Source organism: Xiphophorus couchianus, chromosome 5 (genome assembly GCF_001444195.1).
Source record: "Xiphophorus couchianus chromosome 5, X_couchianus-1.0, whole genome shotgun sequence".
Classification (NCBI taxonomy): Eukaryota; Metazoa; Chordata; class Actinopteri; order Cyprinodontiformes; family Poeciliidae; genus Xiphophorus; species Xiphophorus couchianus.
Window position 1 is genome coordinate 18083077 of NC_040232.1, and position 20674 is coordinate 18103750.

A 20674-nucleotide genomic window follows, 5' to 3' on the forward strand; every position below is an offset into this window, starting at 1 on the left:
GCCGGCGTCCTGCAACTCTTAGATGTCTCCCTGGTCCAGCACACTTGAATCCAACAGCTGAATCACCTCCTAAGTGCAGTCAGGTTCTCCAGAGTCCTGCTAATGACCTCATTATTTGACTCAGGTGTGTTGAAGTAGAGATGCATCTAAAGGTTGCAGGAAACCGGCCCTCCAGGCCTGGAGTTGCCCACCCCTGCTCTAAGGTGATGTTAGAGGAAAGAACAACTTAGGTGTCAGTCTTTGTTTTATTCAGGACCGATAGCATACCAGGAGTTTATAAATAACTCAGTGTAATAAACTTGTTATTGGTGGCCTCACCTATTATTTATGATTCCACCGATGACTATACAATATGATCTGTGCAGAAGTCATAATCAAGTAAAATCCAGGCTTTTTGTGCAACATATTAATGTTCCTTCCTGTGTTACAACACTGTAGAGCTGAAAATTAGATAATCATCAAAATGTTGTTTTATTTCAATAATTGAAATCAGACAGTGAAACGTAAACCGTGCTACATAAAATACAAAAAGATTGGAAAGACCCCAAAAAAAAGCCAGTCTGGTGTCATGTTTGCAAATGCAGCATTAGTATTGAGCCTTCATGTGTGAAATTGATCAGTGATTTTCATGTTCATGATTTTTCAATCTATTTTACTTTTAAATCTAACATTCATTTGTCAAAGTCAATAAAACCCCACAGAACAGTATGTCAATGCAAAATCCAAGGTTTTGTATCTGTACAAAATATATTCAAACATGCAAAAAATACGTTCTTTTATTTCTCCAAAAAGCTAAAATAATAGAGGCAAATATGATGGGATATTTACATATATACACTTTACCAATGGATGGACTGTACAGGATGTTAAATGACAGCAACATGGCTCCTTGATATCAGCTGTGGGGACAAAGTGTTACCCACACAGACGAGGAACAGAGTTCAACTTCCATCCATTCATTGTCTAACACCCTTGTCCCTAGTGGGGTCAGGAGGTGCCTATCTCCAGCTAAGGTTTCAGGGGACAGGCGGGGTACATCCTGGACAGGTCGCCAGTCTGTCACACAGAGACAGACAGGACGAACAGCCATGCCCACACTCACACCTAAGGATTAGAGAGTGTTTAGAGAAACCAATTTACCTGAAAGTCATGTTTTTGGACTGTGGGAGGAAGCTGGAGTACCCAGAGAGAACCCACCATGCACAGGGAGAACATTCAAACTCTATGCAGAAAGACCCCGGGCCGGGAATTGAACCCAGGACCTTCTTGCTGCAAGGCAACAGTGCTACCAACTGCGCCACTGTGCAGCCCGAGGTCAACTTCTATTTGGGGGAAAAAAAAGAGAATTTTGCATCAACAATAAGAAAAAGAGTAGAGTTCTGGAGAAGATCCCAGGTCAAGGCTAGCTGCCACCTTTCTTTTTCTTTCTTGAACTAAAACAGGTCTGAACTTCTACTCATAATAAATGTATAAATCCAGTTTAATCAGTTAGACGTTGTTTATGTATTTTCAACAAAAAAAATGCTCACTAGTATAAGTCAATAACAACTTTTTCCAAATACAGCATTTTAAACCAGAAGGTTTTAGATAAAACCTGATAGAGATACTCACACCTGTTGAATATTATGTGATTATTGCAAGAACCTGGCTGATAATAACCACTTAAATCCTTACACTTAGACCCATTGAATAAGAACTTGTCATGAGATTTTGCTACATATTCATTATGTGACTCCACTGTGCGTAACACCAAAATGTATTAAGCCTTGAGTTAGCCTTATTCATTTGAGGTTGCACTTTGACTCGTGCAAACACCACTAAGGGACTTAAAAATCATTTATCATTAAAAATAATTTAATTTATATTAAATGTGAGAGCAGGTTGTTCACTGCAGACATAACTTCTAAAATCATCTAACAGCTTTAATTTCAATAAATAACTCAACGGGTTGACTTTGTTGATGTTAATGTGGAAAAACAATGTAACATAGCTGTTGTTGTTGTTATTATTATTATACAAGCGGGGTGTGTTTTTTTGTTTGTTTGTTTTTTTCCTCATTTCTCCAACAGTATTTCTGAATGTTTTGTCGGCTAATGTCTGTGCTCAGACAGGTAACCTGGACATGGCCACACATCGTTTGTTTTTCTCCTGTGTGGACTACAGACTGGGTGCGGCTTTAGCTTGCGGAGATCAAGTTTGCGGGAGGAAATCCATCCCATTTGACAGGAGTCTCCAACGCGGACAGCAGAGGTGGGTGGAGAAATTATCACGAGTCATGAGATGAATAATTTGTTTCAGGATCAAATTAATTCATGTGGCTTGGTGACAACACTGGATCACGTGAACGTTTTAGCTCCGTTTTCCTCTCTGAACTGAGTTTTTGTCCTTCGCGGGAGCGCAAGTGTTAAGTTTCGTTTCTTACGCACTGTTTTGCTGTAAACGCCCACTGCGAGTCGTATCATGGCCGACTTGGAGGACTCTGGCTTTGCTCTCATGAGCCTGGAGGACGAGCTGACCTGCAGCATCTGTCTGAGCACCTTTGACTGCCCGGTCACCATCCCCTGCGGACACAACTTCTGCCAGGACTGCCTGCTCTCCACCTGGACCGACGCCTACAGCTGCCCGCAGTGTCGGACTCTGTTTGAGACCAGGCCGGAACTGAAGAAGAACACGGTCCTCTGCACCGTGGTGGAGACCTTCAGGGCGAGGTCCAGCAAGACCGAAGGAGGACAGTTCGAAGAGGAGGAAGACGAGGAAGAAGAAGAAGAAGAAGAGGAGGAGGATGAAGACGAGGAAGAGGATGAGGATGAGAGGGATGATGTGGTCCGCTGTGACACCTGTATGGAGGCCGAGGCAGCGCAGACCTGTTTCACCTGCATGGCCTCCTTCTGCGAGGAGCACCTGCGGCCCCACCGGCAGAACCCCACCTTTCGCCTCCACCAGCTGACCGAGCCCATCGGGGATTTATCCGAGCACATCTGCACCGACCACCACAAGCTGATGGAGCACTTCTGCACCGATCATGGCCGCCTGATCTGCAGCCTCTGCCTGCAGCAGGTCCACAAAGGCTGCGGCTTTTCCTCTCCAGAGGAGCAAAGGAGCCTGAAAGCGGTGAGTGAGATCGGAGTTTCACTAAATTTATTTTTTATCGAACACCTTACATTTGCTGCGCATTAAAAAAAAAAAAAAAAAAAAAAAAAAGCATTTTGGACGGCAATTAAAAAAAAAACAAAACAAGAACAATAATCAACAATCACAACTCCCTTTTAACTTCCTGTCTAAGTCGCGGTCCTCACATTTTGCTTGGCTGTTATCTAGATTTTTTTTTTTTAATCTTGCCACTTCATGTTTGTCCTTTTTATGCTCTTTCTTGTTCCTCTTGTTTGTCAAACCTGTTCTGCCTCCCGATTGCGTCAATTTTAGGTCACATGGGCTTCATAAAATCATTCAGAGAGCCGTAAATAGCCGTCAGACCATAAAAAAATGTTATGATCATCAGTATTAATAAAGTGTGTGTGGAGACGAATTAAATATAGTCATCAAAAAATTGAGGGAAAAGGCAAAGCATAAAAGTAAAGTGAAAGAAGTATTGGATCCCTCCATCGTAGTTTGACCTAGAACTTAGTGGAGAAACATTTCTGGGTAAGCGTAGCACTAAGATACTTTCAGGAGAACCTCACCTGTTTTTCATGAATCTTAGGAGGGGGTTTGATACGCTCTTCTTCACAGAAACCAAATTGTTTGGGCTTGTTTTCTTACACAATTTTTCCTTCCACGCAACTTTCTATTAGTACACATGGATACCGCACACTGAGCAGCCAACTTCTGTAGCAGTGACCTTTTGTGGTTGAATGTCTGCTAATCAGCTATCAAGTCAACAGCCTTCCTCATGAATTTGAAGGTCAAAACATAATTAAGATGTAGTTTACCTTTCAGAGAAAATGAATGTTATTTTTTCTCTACATATTCAAAAATTGAAACTCAGTTCAAACGTTACTCCAGACAGGTCTTGGACATGTCGCATGTCCTCAGCTGTGACTGAAAAGAACCTTTGGGGAGAAAAGGGAAGGAGACATAACATCTCACATGTTTGAACCTCAACACGGTTTACTTTGAGCTGAGCTTCATGTCTCATTTCTTCCTCTGCAGTCTGAATTCAGGGACAAGTTGGAAATTCTGAACTTGAAGATCGACAGGACTGACACCATCGTGCTTCAGATGAACGAGCTGCAGGGCAAGCTCAAGGTAACTTTTACACCTCACATGTCGGCGTTCATAAAGCACAGCTGAATCAGCCTGCTTGTCTCCAGGACGCAGCGAGCAAGAGGAAGGTGGCGCTGGCTGCTGTGTACCAGCAGATAGGGGAGATGTTGGCTCAGGATGAGCGCGTGGCCCAGCATGAGGTGGACTGTGAGCTGGAGGCTAGTCAGACCAAACTTCGCGACCTCACAACAAAGTTCATCGACAACAGTGAGAGGATGAAGAAAGCCAGAGAGAAGATCGACACTCTGCTGAGTCAGGCGGGAACACCGGCCTTTCTGCAGGTGGGACTAAAACACGCCTCCTCTTTCAGTAGCAATACTAAAGGCGCTTTTCCACTGGCAAGTCGCGCACTAACTGGTTAACGTGCGGTTCGGTTTTACCCAAGGTAGTGAGCTTTTCCGTTATACGCTCCGTTCCTTGTTATGGTCAACACTCAGTAACATTCAGCAATGCAGAACCTCGAGGTTGTATTTCTGATGGACTCAGATAAACCCCGATATTTCATAGAAATTTATTGCTGGCCCTAAACATGATAATTAAGACTCAAATCAGCTGATTATATTTGCCATATATGTACTTTTTCTTTTAATCCAAAGGAAAAATAAATTTCACATCACAAGCTAATATTATGTAGCTCTGGTGTTTCACACCATCTGAGCAAAACTGCAGATGAGTCAGAAAGCTGACCACAGCTTCACCGTTTCTCTCTTCTTTATTGCTTCCTGTTCTTCATTGAGACGTGCAGCCAGCAGCGTTGCTAAATCGCAGTTATTCCGCTGTCTAACTTACTGCATGTGTCCCTGACGCTGCTCATAATTAAACTCGTGCTTGCTCATTTGTTATGTTACAGCTGAACTATAATGTTGTTTGCAGTCTTCAGTGACATAAATCACAAAACAATCAGTGAATGCAGTCAGCTCTCCCTCAAATCTGGTTCGGTCCGGCTAGTGCTATTCCTGAAGTAGGTACGAAAACAGCGCAGACAGAGTCGCACCGGATTCTCTAATGGAAAATTAATTTGGCTGGGGTGAACTGGGCCAGAACCGGCTAGTGGCGGTCTAGTGGAAAAGCGCCTTAAGAAACTCCTCTCACTAAATCCCACAATAATAGTGATAAAATTCTTATGATCTTCACTTGCTCCTTTCAGGCTTCATTTGAGTTGCCCCGGGTGGTTAAGTTTGACCCCTACCCCCCTCGAATTAACCTGGACTCCAAAAGGGTGATGGCAACACAGAACTTTGCTGCCACCCTGCAGGAGAGCCTGATGACGCTCTTCACTCAGCCTTTTGAGGACAGAGTACCACTGCTAAAACCAGGTAAATACGAAGGTACACTAAAATTAGAAATGTCCCACTTGTCTTCTTAATATGAAAGTTGTATAAAGCCAGTAATGTTCAGTTATCTTACACAAACCTAACGCTGGATATGCTGCATCTGGTGGGTTGATGTCATGCAGAAAACGTCAAAAATGAATTCTGATTACTCTTGCATAGATGCACGCGCAACCCCTGGTATGAACTTTGTAGTGAAACAGTATTAAAACGCAGTTTTTCAGTGTCTAAAAATGGAGCCACTTTGCCTTTTTCAGGACAAGCAGAAGCTTCTTTCTCTGGAGCTGCTGGTGGAGAAAACAGTCCAGCCTGGGCAACCGAGTCTCGTATGTAATGTTCTACTAATTGTTGCCTGCAAACGTTTATAAAAGTGAAATCTGTGCTTGTATCAGGTTCCTTGCAAAAGTATTAAGGCACCCATGTATTTTATGTTTTTATGATGGGTTGACCAATAAATCAGCCCCAATTTTCTTGATTTTGGAAGATCAGCAATTTGTCAATATTTGGATGACTGAACGATCTCATCCAGAAGTCTGACCTACCTCTGCAAAGGCCCCCAAAAAAACAAAAAAACGAATAAATCAGCCACCGTTTTGCTCTGCTGTAAGAGAGGGGTGAGTGATAGACCCGCCCACCAGCTCATGTCTGTTCATGTCCCACTGTTAACTACAGTCGTCCCACTTTTGCCAGCTTACTTACCTTGTGGCTATATTTAATGATTTTTCTGTGAAAACAAATTGGTCTTGCCAGGTCAGGCTTTTTAAAAATCTGTGATCAGCCTGAAGACTGCAATCAGTGCACCCCTTGTTTTTATATTGCAGACCACTTCTTTGTGCCGCTCCCCAATGAAATAGACTGAATTTTAAGGTCAGAACATGACAAAAGTTCAAGAGGCATGAATGCTTTTGCAAGGCACTGTTTTGAGATGCATGTAAATAATTTATTTCTCTGCTCTGATATTCACCTTCTCTTTTTCAGAATACTCAAAGCCTCCAGAGCAAAGACCTCCACCCAGGTCCCATAGTCCATGTCGTCCACCTGTCCAGACCGTCTACCAACCCGTCCATATTCCTGTTTACATACAGGCAAAGCCAACATGGAATCCGCAGCAGGGTCAGACACCTGGCTTTTCCAGGCCTCCGTTCTTCCACGGACAGAAACCACGTACGTAGCATAAAACGCAAACATCGCATGCAATTATTTACTGAAAGCCTCTTTACATTCATTTGACTTAATTTTTGCTTGGCTACAAAGAGGGAAACTAATTATGGGCAAAACGAACATCTCTAGCAAAACAAATGAACCAGGCATCTAAAAAATGGCAGAATGGTAATATATTCTCTTAAATTATAAGCAACAAAAAAAAACAGTTTACAGATTTCTCCAAACTTCAGCTTCTCAGAAAAGTCCTCAAGAAATGTCTAAGAAAACAGGAAAACCAGTCGGTAAACCAGCCCACAAAGTGGTACCGAGTCAGCGTGGAGACAAGAACCATCCTCCCAAAAGTAAAGGTAAAAGACGACATGTTCATGATCTAAAACCATGCGCTAAATGGACAAGCACCATAACCCGACCGCTCTATTTTTTTAGCACACTGTCCAGCTGCGGTTTAAATTCCCTTTGTTTCAATAATTGTCTATTCATTACCATCTGGTTAACACAAGGAGTTTTAACAACCCACCAGAGGTGAAACATTTTGAAAGTACGACTAAAAAGAAAAGGGCCGCAGGAGGAAGAGCAGCCACTCCTCTTCATCATATGATGCTTGACAGCTGCTCATTGAGGACAGAAGTAAAGATGAACAGACTGGGCCTGGTATGTTTGCCGTTTCTGGTTCTGAAAACGTGACTATGATGTAACTCTTGTCATGTTAGGAAAACATCCAGGTGCAGTTATTTTAAAAAAGTTTCAGGGGGAAACAATGAAGCAATAGTATATCAATATATTCCTCTTTTAGATTCTAAGTTTGGGGACATTAGATCTACATGACTTGTAGCGGCATTTCACTCTGACTGAGGAGCTGAGAGTGAAATAGAAACGGGTGAATTTTCAGAAATGTTTTGGATTCTTGGTCTAAAATCGACTTATAAAATATGAGAAGCATTGGTTGGTTATTCAATAAACACAAATCTCATTGGTTTCTAAAAATCTTGCATCTAAATAATAATTAAAAAAACAAACAAAAAAAACGCCCACAGATATCAGGACCTGCAATGCAACTATCAAACTTCTGATAAATTTTTAGTTCTTTGAATTGGTTATGTAACAGGTTTTTTTTCTTATTTATTTTGTTTTGTTTTTCTTTCCACCCAAAAACTTTGATCAGCTATTTGCACTGGAAGTGTTGATCCAGTGAACACGTAGATCAGCTTGTTGTCTTTGGAAAGATTTCATGTGAGGCTCATTGATCGATGGGTGGTTTGGAAAACATCTTCGATCAGAACCTTGCTTTATATGAAAAAAACTAAATAAGTAAATAAAAATAGCAAATTTGTTTTGGGGAAGCACACTATCATGCACACGTGATAGTGTGAAAAAATAATAAATTAAACTGTGCCACAGAAAAAGAACAGATCAAAGATTTTCAGATTGAGTACATTTGGATGGATAGTACAGACGTGACGGCAGTGAAATCACAGTGAACACATATAAAATGTCTTTCACATTTTACTGTTTGTATCACCTTTCAGACAAGAAGCCTGACGGTGGCCATCAACCCTCTCACAGTAAGTTATTTCAATTTGTATTCTGTTTGCACATTCATCATGAACCAAACCGGCAGAAATAAATGCATCAGATATTAAGGTTTTTAGACTGTGGTCTTTGGTAAATTTAATTGGTGCAATAGATAGGACCCTGGAGCATTTAAGATATTTTATATTTTAGCACTTTATCACAAACTTTTATGTGTTTAATTTAGTCTTCTATGTAAAAGGCCAACAGGAAGTTGTCAAAATTATTGGGGGGAGGAGGGGGAAATACATGGTTTGTGTGTCTGAATTGGGTGAAAAACAACATTTCTCCCACTTTGAGCTTTCCATTTGAGTGAAATATGAGATATTTTACTACAAATCACTTGAATGGTGCGATACAAATTCTTGCTACATTTTCAGATTTTAATGAGGGGGAAAAGTTGTAAACAACACACCTGTTACTGAAACTTCGGATCAGTTGACTAATTTGTATTGACCTGGCACATAAAATCCTAAAAGTCAGTGAAGTTTTTACTTTTCAAACAGATGAGTGGCTTTTTATTCTTTCAAAAAAAAAGCCTGCACCAGTCTGCACTCTGGCTGAAAACTTTGGCTGAGTTTTCAGCCAGAGTTGAGTTTCTATGAAGGCATGCTGAGTTCAGCAGCTGTTTGTCAGGTGGTGACTGTGTCTGCAGTCAGCTGTGCTCAGGACGAAGTTCACAAATACTTTTGCCAATAAAAACAGTAGCTTCTCTCAAATAAATGAATAACCACTTTTAATGTTCAGGCCTTTTAAGGTTTGCTCTTGGGCCTCTTCCAATGCAACCAAAGGCCGCGTTTAAAAACTCAGGTGTTTCATTTCATCATTTTGTCTGTTCTGCTACAGAGAGAGAGAGAAAAAAAGCATTCTCTGCACTTTGTTTCAGAGCAAGGCAAAAAGCCACCAAGTGCACAAGGAGGACAGAAGCCTGGGTGGAAAGGACCCGATTCTGCTAAGAAAGACAAGCCGAAAGGACATCCGCCATCGGGGAAACCGGCCGGGCCCAACCCACATCCTAGAAAAAATAAGTAGCTGTGAGGGTCGGAGTTCAGCAGCAGAACCTGAAGGGACTGCTGGATCTATGCACAGTAACACTGTTGTGACTGTTGATAAATTAAACTGTTTGGGGTATTACACTTAAACTTAACCAGCCCGTACTCCTTATTCGAATATAACTATAGTTTTGTGACATTTTGGGATGACTTAAATATCAATGAAAAGGTTTAGGATCGTGAAACTTAATAGGAACACCTAGATTTTTATAAAAATATTACAAATGTTCCACCTCATCTCCTCCCTACACTGGTCTTTATAAAGTTTACTTTCATATATATAGTTTTTCTTTTTTTTGTGCAAGTCTACAGTTAATTATGCACAAAACAAGCGCAAGTAAAATAATGTGTTGTCGTCCAAAACCTTTATATGGAGCAGAAGGGAAATGGATCCATGGGTTATAATTTCCAGTTAGTCAGATGTGACTTGCTAAGTAATTCTTACTGACAGCATTTCTGATCTCAATCATCCTAAAGGAGATTATAAACTTTGCATGCACCTTATCTGTGCTGTTGTGTGGCGTCTGTGCGTAGATCCTGCTACCTGCTTTATAATGCGAAGCTTCAATATTTAAGTTAGATAACATCACAGAAAACACAGAACACATTTTTAACTGTATAATGAACTATAGAAACTCTAGCATCATGTTCATTCATTAGAAAGAACACAAATGGAGAAAAAAGGCTCATCACCGCATTAGTCACCATTTTGTATGTGAAAACATAGAATATCTAACTTCAAAGAACAAAAAAAAAAAAAAAATCAAAGTTTAATTTCCTCTTCAGGGATTTGGGTGTTGTATCAAAAAATTGCCTTCCAAGATCTATTAGAGACATCTTGTCATCTGAAATGTAAATATTAATTTATTCCTCGTCTTATCGATTGAATTGAATGAAAACACAGAAACACCTCGGGTATGTATGAAAATATTTATGGGAATGTCTTCAAATTCAAAACATCACCTCTTTACATTCATCTCAATCAAAGTTGGTTCTTGTCACATTTTGTAAACAGCCATTTTTTATGATTGATGGCATTAAACGCTTGTTTTCCTCTGAGCTGTTTCTTGGTAGTTTGTAGTAAACTGGGATCACACAGGTCTTCCTAAAGTTGCTGATTATCATTACAGCAGATTCTTATAAGCAATTCTGACAGCAGAAAAGTAAGTTGTTGATTGTACAAGTATTTCAAATCATTTAGTGGAGTTTTTAAAGCTGAAGCTGCTTTTCTGACATTTTAGCTTTAAATCAATACTGTTTACAAGCCAGCTTAAAAATCTCATAAATGCACAGTAGGGAAGTCTGCTCAAGCATTAACAATGTCAGTCCTGCAATGAAATGTGTCAAATCAGCTTTAAAAATTAAAACTCAGACGGAGAATCAGGCCGTTTGAGCTTCATAAAAGCTGCTTCATCACAACACAAAGCTCTGGTAAACGCATATTAAAAGGTAAAGCAGATGTCCAGCAAGGCATCATCATGGCTAGTTACTGATCCTGTTCAACCTTAAAGCCTGCTGCAGCAAACCTTTAACCAGACACCCTACAGACTTTTCCTGATATGCTCCGAGCGCCAGGAATCCCGCCAGCACCAGGATTTCCGACAAACACGAAATGCAACAGCTTCACCCGAGCAACACATGGAGGTTCACGCAACAGATGAACTACTGAACTAAAGTGGTCTGAAAAGCTCTACCTCTAAATACTCTCCTCAGCCTGCCCCCTTGTGGTGAGAAAAGGTAAAACACGAGAAGCTGAAGGACTGCTTGCACAATGTAAAATCTCATCAGCAGGTATAATAATTTATGGCAGTAACATGGATAGGAGCTATGTTCAAGTGCAACACAAAGTATGTAAACAGTTTGCAAAGATGAGGGAAGAAGTTGTTTTTTTTACACGCTGGCAAAGTAGTTCCATATTGACTTGGCAGTGCTTTCATACTGACCCTCAACAAGTCGGCCCGTTTCCTGCAGGGACATCTAGTGAATCTGAATATTCGGCACATGGGAAAGCTTCTCAAACTGCTACAAAGATGCAAACTAAAGGAGCAGTGTCGCATGATTAAACAGATAGTCACTTCCAGAGGTGAAAATTGGAACATTTCCAACTTGAGTATGTTTTATAATGGTTTGATGTAATAGGCCAACAGAAAGCAGTACATGTGTTTGAAGGCGAATAAAAATTATTTATGTTTTTCAATATTCTGGGAGCAACTTACTGCTCTCAGAAGAATAGAAATAGTGTCCTGTATGCTGTGGAGATGTGTTAGGACAGATGGGCAGAGTTGCTTGGAAGAAGGATTGGGGTTAAATACAGGAGAGGCAACGCCCAAAAGACTGGAAGCACAGCCCCTACTCAGGTTATACAAATGTATTCCCAGCATTTTATATTTTCAGGAAAATTTTGAAAACTCTCCCACTACCCTTCCATTTCATAGTTATGCTGGACGTCATGCTTGTCTATCACAATAAATCCCAATAAAACACACTGACGTTTCTCATTGTAACTTGACTAAATGTGGAAAGCTCCAAGGTGCAAGAACATGTCTGCAAGCTACTGACTCTTGGAGGTGGCCATTCTGTCACCTCCATGGATCTTTTAGCAAACGTTCAAAGTTTCAGCAACAAACACAAGAGACAGCTTTCTTTTGTGCTTGGTTTAGGGTGGTGTTTAGGGTGTCAAACTCCAGTCCTCGAGGACCGCTGTCCTGCAGTTTTTAGATGTGCCACAGGTACAAAACACTGGAATGAAATGACTTAATTACCTCCGTCTTGTGTAGATCAGTTCTCCAGAGCCTTAATGACCTAATTATTCTATTCAGGTGTGGTGCAGCAGAGGCACATCTAAAAGTTGCAGGACTGCGGCCCTTGAGGACTGGAGTTTGACACCCCTGGTTTAGACCATAAAACGTAAGATGAATCACTAAGAGTTGATGGCGTCTGTCATCTCTTACACGACTCTTTCTTGTATCACAGCTTTTCATGGCCTGCTGCAGGTCTGACATGGCTTTTAGAGGGCGTGGAGGATGAGTTAAATTTGGCTCACTAAAAGAAACACTCAGTTTTAAATATAGCAGAATAAATACAGCACAGTTATGTCTAGACTCTATAATCTATATGGCACGAGGGATCAGTGCAAATAAACAGAAAGCTTTCCTTAACATGTTCGCCGCCACCTGACTGCTCCAGATAGTAAATGCCTGAGGTCTCAGCTGCAACAAATGACGGTTCGAAGATAAAGGACAAAGTACACAATACGAGGATTCAAAACTGTGACTCAGTGTATGAAGTGGAGGCAAACTCAAGCAGACGGCGGACCAGTGAAGACGGACTGTAAAACAGAAACCATGATAAGAGGCGTTTAGGATCTCGTGACGCCTGAGGCGCATCACGCTTGCACAGTAGTAGTCAACCACGGGGGCCTGGGGGAGTCATGAGGGGCCGGGCTCTCCGGATCAGAGGAGCTGGACTCGTCATCGTCATCGTCTGTCTGCTCTGCGCTGTGGTACAGCATGAAGGTCTGGGTCTTATGGGTGATGGTGATGGTGCAGGGCCCCTGAGCCCAAGGCTCCCCGTCCACCTGCATGGGCATTGTTGAGTTCTTCAGAACCAGCTGGAGGTTGAAAATCCCAAATGTTAGAATATCACACGCCACTGATCCACAAGGAAGTTTTAGCGCATAATACGCATCTTTCAGCAGGAAAACATATATATACAGTGCATAATTGATAAAAAAAAGTATAGCTACTAGAAAAATTATGAATATAGTAGGGGTGTACTGATTTATTGGTGCCGATTTGCTTAATTTTGGGAGATCAGTGATCGGCAAATACTTACATGTGAAGCCGATCTTATCTATCTCAGCAAAGACCCAAAAATCAAACACTGTCCACTGCTGCTCTCCTGTGAGAGAGGATTGACTGACTGACCAGCCCACCAGGTCATGTCTGCACGTTTGCAGCAACAATAGTCACCCCAGCCAACTCAGTGACTTGTATCGACCAAAGTCAGAATTGGTAGGTCAAGCTTTTTAAAGATTGGAAATTGGCGATCAGCCAGAAAACTGCAATCAGTGCACCCCTAGAATATAGTTCCACAAAATAAAGTATATATTCAGAAAGGTATAAAAATTAATAATTTCAAGATTTATTCTGTACATTTGACCAATTAAATAACTAAATTGATAACTATTTTGATTAGAAATTTGGGATTTTATTTTGTAACTTATTGATGGAATAAAATATTTTGGACAATAAATACAGTTTATTATTAACACTAGACGTAAAAATAAAAGTCCTTCTCTAAAAATGCTCCTAAATGCAAATAAGGCCTCGTTCAGACCAGGTAATAAAAGGCATAACAGCTGACTCAGACACAAGTAGGCCATTCACACCTGGCACTTAAATCCACCCTAAGCAACTAGATGAATTACCTGTTTTACATGCAAAGACGCATCAGCTGAGCAACAAACAGGCCTGCTAATGCTGTCATTCAGATGTGTGAGGGTGTGTGTGTAGGGGGAGGAAGGGTATGCTCTCACCCTGACGGTGTGTGCCTGTCCCAGTCGCACAGGGTTGGCCAACTTGACCTGGATCTGAGCGCAGTGGAAAGAACCGAACACACCCACAACCTCCAGCAGCCCGTCGTCCAGCCTGCGGGTTCAGGGCATCCGTCACATGAGGCCCCCTCAAAAATTTGATTTCTTCTTACATTTTCACACCTAAGCATGTCTCACCGAGTCGGGGGGCAGGGTTCGTCTCCCATCCCCTCCCAGAGCCGGCAGCCTCCTCCCCAGTAGCCGATGTTGCAAACGATGATGCCCTCCAGGCTGGGCAGCGCCACCCTCTCCCCGTCCAGCTCCAGCTGTGGTGGCAAACGCCATCAACAATTAAAGTCAGAAAAATGATGGCTTCATAATTAACACTTTGGTTCTATCTTTGTTTCATAATGATATCAAACTATTTAAGCGTTTACTTTTAAACAACAATCTTCACCATTTAAGGTGAGAGAGTTCAACATCTTCAGTAATCTGTACTATAATCTGGAGATGAACTCATATTAAAGACAGAGATGATTCAAAGATGGATCAATCCTCAGCGTTTCGGTTTATTTCTCATAAAGCTGCGGTTGATTACAGATTACAGCTGCAGGAGGGGTAGTTTAAACCTGGGCTGATGTCATTTAAATATCAGTGAGTTTTGTCTTAGTAAAACTAATCAGAATGATTTTTTGAATGCAAGCCACACGTGATGTCCAAAAGGCATTGTGAGACTCCTTAACCTTCCATAATTATAGTGCTATTGTATCTGTAGAGGTCCAAGATTTCCAAAGAGAAATGAAAGATGTTGGAGTTGTTCTTGGAATTAGCAACGTTTAGATTGGTTGATTTCCTGACACGATTGTGGCTTTTCATAGTTCCTAAATTTTCAATCAGGTTGAGGTTGAAGCCATTCCAGTAAACTGTGCAAATGATTTCAGTGTTGTTAAAACTGAGCCGTAGTGGAGTCTTTAGAGTTAAAAGGCACTCCAGAGCCTTTCACTGCACTTAGTAAAGCTTTAGTTGAATATGTGCATTAAATTTGGATGCAATGTGGATTATTTTTGAAAGATTTGGACCCAAAGATTGGTTTTAAAAATCATTTATGCTTGTTCTATAAAATTCCCCCTTTAAAATACTGTGGTTTAAATAAATCCTAAAGGTTTAACATTCATACCTATGAACAGCAGCTGCAGTTCAGTAAGACTGACTGAAGTGGTTGTTTTTGTCCAGTTGCCAGGGTTGCATGATGACATTTGCTCCCTTTAGATAAAATCTATTTTGTTAGTTTCACTACTTTAGATTTTAATTATCTGCAAATCACAGACTAAGTCCTTCATCCATTTAGCTTTTTATTACAACTCTGTCATGAAAATGGACCCTTTAACTCATCTAACTGCATGCATTAGTAAACTAGCTTACAGGCTTAGTTTCACTTTGCATAAAAGAAGATGACAGTAGCCTGGCTCAGCTGAAGCTCACTGCTTTTTGCTTCATTAGGAGAGTTTATATTGTGCTCCTTTCAGCAGCTTTATTGCCTAAAATAAAAACAGATCAGATACAGTCAACAATGACGAAGCTTACCATACCTCAATCCTTTTATCCAGATCTTTACATTCCTGCACTAAACAATCTCTGGTGCCATACAGGAAGTACACGGCCTGAGGCAGGACAAATAAAGACAAAGCCACCAAATTTACAACCAGTCGCTGTGTATTCATATGAAAATACAAGTTTGAACGGGATTTGCGTATTCAAACGAGGCGCTGGGACCTTGTTTATGATGCGGCTGGAGAAGAATGAGGGTGTTTTCTCACGGTGGGCATGGAAGTTGAGCGCCATCAGAGCATCCGGCCCCACAGAGAAGTAGTTGTTCATGGACAGAACCTGGAGGGGGGAGAAGTTCAGCGGGTCAGCTTTGGCTTGTAGACATGTTTGCACAGAAATACAAAGCCGTGTGTTTGAAAAACTTATGTACGTATATCACCTTTGGTTTCCGAAAGTAGACCCCCTTTGACGCTACTTGGACCTTCCATCTGAAAATTGTTATTGTGCAGATGAGCAGCATTGAAACGACCAAGAAGAGTATCCACATTCACGTTCAAACTTTTCAACTAAACTATTTAAATTTTTTTTAAACTAAAAAACATGTAGTTCTCGACCCCTACCTGTCCATTTTGACCACTTCTGCGTCCAGAACGTTACGGAGAACCTGCTCCACTGGGATCTCCCCAGCGTACCCGGCTCCCCAGCCTAGAGTGTTAGAAAGGTCATTTCCTGTCCCCAGAGGAAGGATGGTCACCCTGGGGATAAACTGATCCTGGTCCTGAAAGAAAAGCAGCATAATAAAAAACATAAATAAAAAAAAAGGTGACATATGCTGCTTTGAAAAACAAAATGTTCAATTCGTAAAATTTTAACCATAAATGTTTTAGTTTTACTTAAATTTCATATGATAGATCATCACAAAATAGTGCATTAGCATGGTTTTCCCTTTTTATTTTTTTAAGTTGTACCTTTCTCGTTCATTTTTCTTCCAAGGAGCCAGACTCCCTGTGGTTTTTCAGGATTTCTGTAAAGCCCTGGACTTCATCAAAGCTGAACAAAACCTCATCATCGTACCTTGAGCTTCATTGCATCTACTGCATCCAGGACCCAGCCCACAGTGCCATCACCTCCACACACCAACACACGGACCCTGCCCGGGGGCAGCAGGGTGCACAGCTGGAGGGCTTTGGAAGGAGTCAGCTCAGAAAGGTCAAACACCTGGAAAAGGATGGAGCCGTTCTGATCAAATCTGAGGCTGACGCACCTGAAGTCGGCCTGACACGACAACGATTTGTGCTGCACGATAAATTGACCCAGTAATTATTGCGATAAAAGTTGATGTTTTTTACAGACAATTTTTAAGTAATACACTGATAATGGCTTAATAAAGAACGTCTGCTCTCTCAAAAAACGATGAACTTTTAAATCTTGTAAAGAACATTCTAGACCAGAACTGGACTACATATTAAATGGACAAAATAAAACACAAGAATCAAGAACAACTAATAAACCAGAAATAAAATAAAAAAATGCTTAAAACCAACGCCATGAATAAAATGGATTATAAAGTCTGTAAACAAAAATATCAATAATCAGAATGGAAAATATCGAGCTCATTTGAATTCATCACGCGATTAATTGATTAAATGCTTATTACGACAGGCTTAACCTGGAGGAAGGCAGAAGCTGACCTGCACGGGGTTGAGGAGCGTTCGAAACTCTCCCAGCAGAGCCTCCCCCATGTTGTTGCCGCTCCGTGTGTTGGCCAACACCAACACAGGTGTCCAGCTTCTGCCACAGGAAGCCCCCAACTGCAGGGAAAACAAACAAACAAACAAACAAAAAAAAAAAAACAGCGATGTGATATTCACTTTCTCCACCGCTCTAGGAAAAGGAAGCGACTCAGGAGATCCACGTCACGTTCGTCGCACCTTGGTGAACTCGTCAGGGTGCCGGCGGCGCAGCTTGTTGACAAGGTGGAGGTAGTGAGGAGGGATGATGAGGCTGTGGAACTCGCCCAGGTCACACGTTTCTGCGTCCGCTAAGCCGTCCATGCAGTCATCGTGGACTGTGGTCTGACACCAGACACACCTGAAAAGGAGGCGCAGAGGGAGACGCACCGTGACAGTTTGGGGTCAAACCACGAATGGGGAGTTGAGTAGAGCAACATCAAGCCTGCACACGTTTGACAACAGCAGCAGTTCATCAGACGGGAGGGTAGCGGTTCTAATCAATCCCATTCTGACCTCAGACTTACCTCTTTAAATGACCAACTTTTTTATATTACGTTTTATTTTTGTATAGCCTAATCTTGCTGTTTAAATTCTTCCAAATGCATAATGCATTTTTTCTTACATGCCTCCTTATTTGTAAGTTGAACAGACATTGAACTAGAAATAAGGTGGAACGTCTTTCCATTGTTTAAACCGGGTTTGTTCTCCGGCTGTCAGACGAGTTCTGTCAACATCCCAGGATTAGATGAAAACCAGACGTCAGAGAAGCTCGAAAGTATAAACAGCGAAGTTGCACCGTCACACACAGCATTGGTAAAAAGTAATGAATATCTTGGAACATAAAGCTTTCAAATTTGAATACAAAATGAAGAAATATCTCTGCTCATCACCAGGTAAAACCAAGGAAATATTAGTTATGTATTAATATTGGTTATGTATTAATAGGAAAGACCAAAAAGAGAAAAAAATGTCTACAGTATATAATACTATCCTACAGGAAACATTTTGTTATCATAGGATGTCTATCATTAATAATCTTGTTTTTGCTTCATTTTATTGAAGGTTTAATGTGAGACCACAACATTCCAATTTGTTTGACGAGTAAGATTTCAATCACATTTTCCAAAAAAAATATGTGTAAAATTCCTAAACATGTAACTTTTTGGAGTAGCTTTGCTGGGATCGATTTTACCGCACAAGTACCGATTTGACACCTATACCGACTTTGCATGGTTATCGATATTTTGGATCATCTGCTAATCTTAATAGACTGAAAGATTGATGTTAATTAATCTACATGCATGTGTAGCTTTTTTTTTTAATGTGCGTATATAGATAAAGTTTTACTCATTATCCGTATGTTTTGGACTTTGGACACCACTGATCTGAAACCTTAATGAAGTCACAGTGATGTGTTTACTCTACTTGTTCCTGTCTGACATCTGTGGTACCTGAAGTCGCAGAGCTTAGGCTGAGTCCCACACTGCTGCTTGCACACAGCACAGTAACTAGCCAGCGGCACGTTTCCGCGGACCCAGCGGTGCTCCGTGGATCCGTCAGGGCGAGATGGGGCCATGATCTCTTTGCAGGGGAGGCTCCTGTCGGCCCGGCGCAGGCACTGCTCGTCGGCGCACACGCCGCAGCAGTGGCAGAAAGCTCCGTGCAGGATGTGCTGCGAGCAGACGCAGCAGTAGGTGGGCTTGTTGAACAGGTCCGTGTAGTGCCAGCCGTGTTTGCTCTTCCTGAAGAACTCCTTCATGTAGGTCTTCCTCTTGGAGCGCTGCGCGCTGCACCACAGCGTCAGGATGACCGGGACGATGACGGCCAGAGAGGTCCAGAACAGCAGCGTCCACTCCTCCCGGGAGCCGCAGTCCTCCCTCGCCTCGCCCCCCTCCTGGCACATCGCTGCTGCGGCCCGGACACGAGCGACGGGCTTTCAAGGAGCGCAAATGGGAGAAGAGAAGCGCAGAGTCACCACCAAGCGACGACTCATGTTCACTAGCATCAACAGGATGCTGCTTTGTAGTTTGAAGAGGAAAAACTACAAACAGGAAGAGGACGGCATCACGTCGAAACACGACGTTCTTACGCTGACGTAACTCCTGCAAAGAGGGCTTACACGCGAAGATAGTTCACCCCTACAAATTCAATTCAATTACAACAAATTGCAACGTTACGTTTCCTGTCAGTATTGTTAAAGTATTATTAGTAAACTCTTAAAGGCCATTTTTAAATCTTACTTTTGGTGATTGCTTAATAATGTTTTATGTATATATAGATTTGGTAAATTAAGGCTGCAGAGCCATGCAGCCTAAATTTACATAATTCAGCTTGAAAAATAATGGCGAAATATTTGAAAATATAAATATTTTTGAACAGCTGGGATGTCTTTGTTGTGATTATTTACAAGATATTGACCGCAATAAAAATATTTCAGGTGATGCAATGAAACGAAATAAGGAAAATCAGATTAAAATACGTGTTCGTGGTTTTCTATTCTATTCTATCCGTCAATTTGAGCGAACACAGACGTAATCGTAGACCTCATCTCACATTTAATAAATTATCTTTGGTGCGCTTGCCTGAGGTCAAGCTTACGCATGCGCAGTGTTGAGATCCGGTGGCACAATGACATTCACACAATGAGAGGACAACATCTGCGGTCTCCTGCGTCCCCGGAATGAATCAAGGCAAAGTGGTTATTAAACTACCCACGCTTCTAGAAACACAATGATGAGCAAGAAACCATGAGATGTGGAAACGGAAGTGATGACACAAAAAGACGTGTTCCGGAGTGCTCTCCACATTCCTGTTTGACACACAAAAAGGAATCGCATAGAAATGTTTTATTTTAAATCTTAATAAGCGTTTCACATTTGTTTAAAATCCCAACCCAGTTTTAACGAGCTATGAAGGTAGTATTTCTCCTCAGATGGTATCTCATATAAATCATTTCATGAATCAAATACATTCTCAGGAAAACGTGTCAAGTTTTCCTGAGAATGATTATTTTAGCAGCAGCTAAAATAATCATTTGGTGTGTGTGTGTGTGTGTGTTAACACTGCCATCTAGTGGACACTCCTCTACATGCTTGCCATTCGTCACTCCCCTAATAAAATGACAATGTTTTTCTGAAGAGTTTTCTCACTTTCAGTATTTTTTATTAAATCAGTGTGCTATATTATTTACTCGACTTGCTGAAATTTGTTTAAGCGATGTTTTTATTAACCCAATCCTCTACTTCACTGAGCAAATGTCTTGTACCACAACTCATTTCTTTCCAGTTTTGCTCCTAGTAAGTCAGACTTTGGGCTTAAGGTCTTGACAGCAGATTTTTTTTTTTTTTTTTGGTTCACTTTAATTCAATACCTGAACTTGGCCATGCTGTGCAATTTGTGCTACAAAAAAGTTGATGAAAAAATAAGTATTTGTTAAAAAAAAAAAAAAAAAAAAAAAGCTTTTACAGCAGCAAAGATAAT

At 41.2% G+C, this 20674-nt stretch overlaps 2 protein-coding genes across 4 annotated transcripts; one reads left to right on the forward strand and one right to left on the reverse strand.

Annotated features, from left to right (window-relative positions):
* Window positions 1–2060: 2060 nt before the first annotated feature.
* On the forward strand, window positions 2061–10438 carry LOC114144324 (E3 ubiquitin/ISG15 ligase TRIM25-like). Of its 3 annotated transcripts, XM_028017013.1 has the most exons (10): window positions 2066–2250; window positions 2429–3111; window positions 4150–4245; window positions 4311–4544; window positions 5411–5579; window positions 5852–5920; window positions 6573–6758; window positions 6989–7105; window positions 8285–8320; window positions 9214–10438. In XM_028017013.1, the coding sequence occupies exons 2-10, from the start codon at window positions 2461–2463 to the stop codon at window positions 9357–9359; spliced, it is 1704 nt and encodes a 567-aa protein (XP_027872814.1). In that variant the 5' UTR covers window positions 2066–2250; window positions 2429–2460; the 3' UTR covers window positions 9360–10438. The 3 variants fall into 3 exon arrangements, with proteins under 3 accessions (XP_027872815.1, XP_027872814.1, XP_027872816.1); XM_028017015.1 differs by lacking the exon at window positions 6989–7105 and having other exon boundaries at window positions 2072–3111; XM_028017014.1 differs by lacking the exons at window positions 8285–8320; window positions 9214–10438 and having other exon boundaries at window positions 2061–3111; window positions 6989–8179.
* On the reverse strand, window positions 10296–19430 carry dgke (diacylglycerol kinase, epsilon). Its single transcript, XM_028017012.1, has 11 exons — window positions 18646–19430; window positions 17393–17552; window positions 17153–17272; window positions 16536–16679; window positions 16082–16239; window positions 15901–15949; window positions 15687–15800; window positions 15503–15574; window positions 14112–14239; window positions 13917–14028; window positions 10296–12989 (listed from the first exon to the last, which is right to left on the reverse strand). Exons 1-11 carry the CDS (start codon window positions 19095–19097, stop codon window positions 12765–12767), a joined length of 1734 nt encoding a protein of 577 aa, XP_027872813.1. The 5' UTR covers window positions 19098–19430; the 3' UTR covers window positions 10296–12764.
* Window positions 19431–20674: the final 1244 nt, after the last annotated feature.

What these genes read in the sequence shown, in the direction of transcription:
- dgke (XM_028017012.1), bottom strand. Translation starts at nt 19,097, where the DNA reads ATGTGCCAGGAGGGGGGCGAGGCGAGGGAGGACTGCGGCTCCCGGGAG. An exon ending in CGCTCCTCAACCCCGTGCAG is followed by an intron (nt 16,680 to 17,152) that starts GTCAGCTTCTGC and finishes ATCCTTTTCCAG; the next exon opens with GTGTTTGACCTTTCTGAGCT. An exon ending in GACAGGCACACACCGTCAGG is followed by an intron (nt 12,990 to 13,916) that starts GTGAGAGCATAC and finishes TTCAACCTCCAG; the next exon opens with CTGGTTCTGAAGAACTCAAC.
- LOC114144324 (XM_028017013.1), top strand. Translation starts at nt 2,461, where the DNA reads ATGGCCGACTTGGAGGACTCTGGCTTTGCTCTCATGAGCCTGGAGGAC. An exon ending in AGCAAAGGAGCCTGAAAGCG is followed by an intron (nt 3,112 to 4,149) that starts GTGAGTGAGATC and finishes CTTCCTCTGCAG; the next exon opens with TCTGAATTCAGGGACAAGTT. An exon ending in CCATCCTCCCAAAAGTAAAG is followed by an intron (nt 7,106 to 8,284) that starts GTAAAAGACGAC and finishes ATCACCTTTCAG; the next exon opens with ACAAGAAGCCTGACGGTGGC.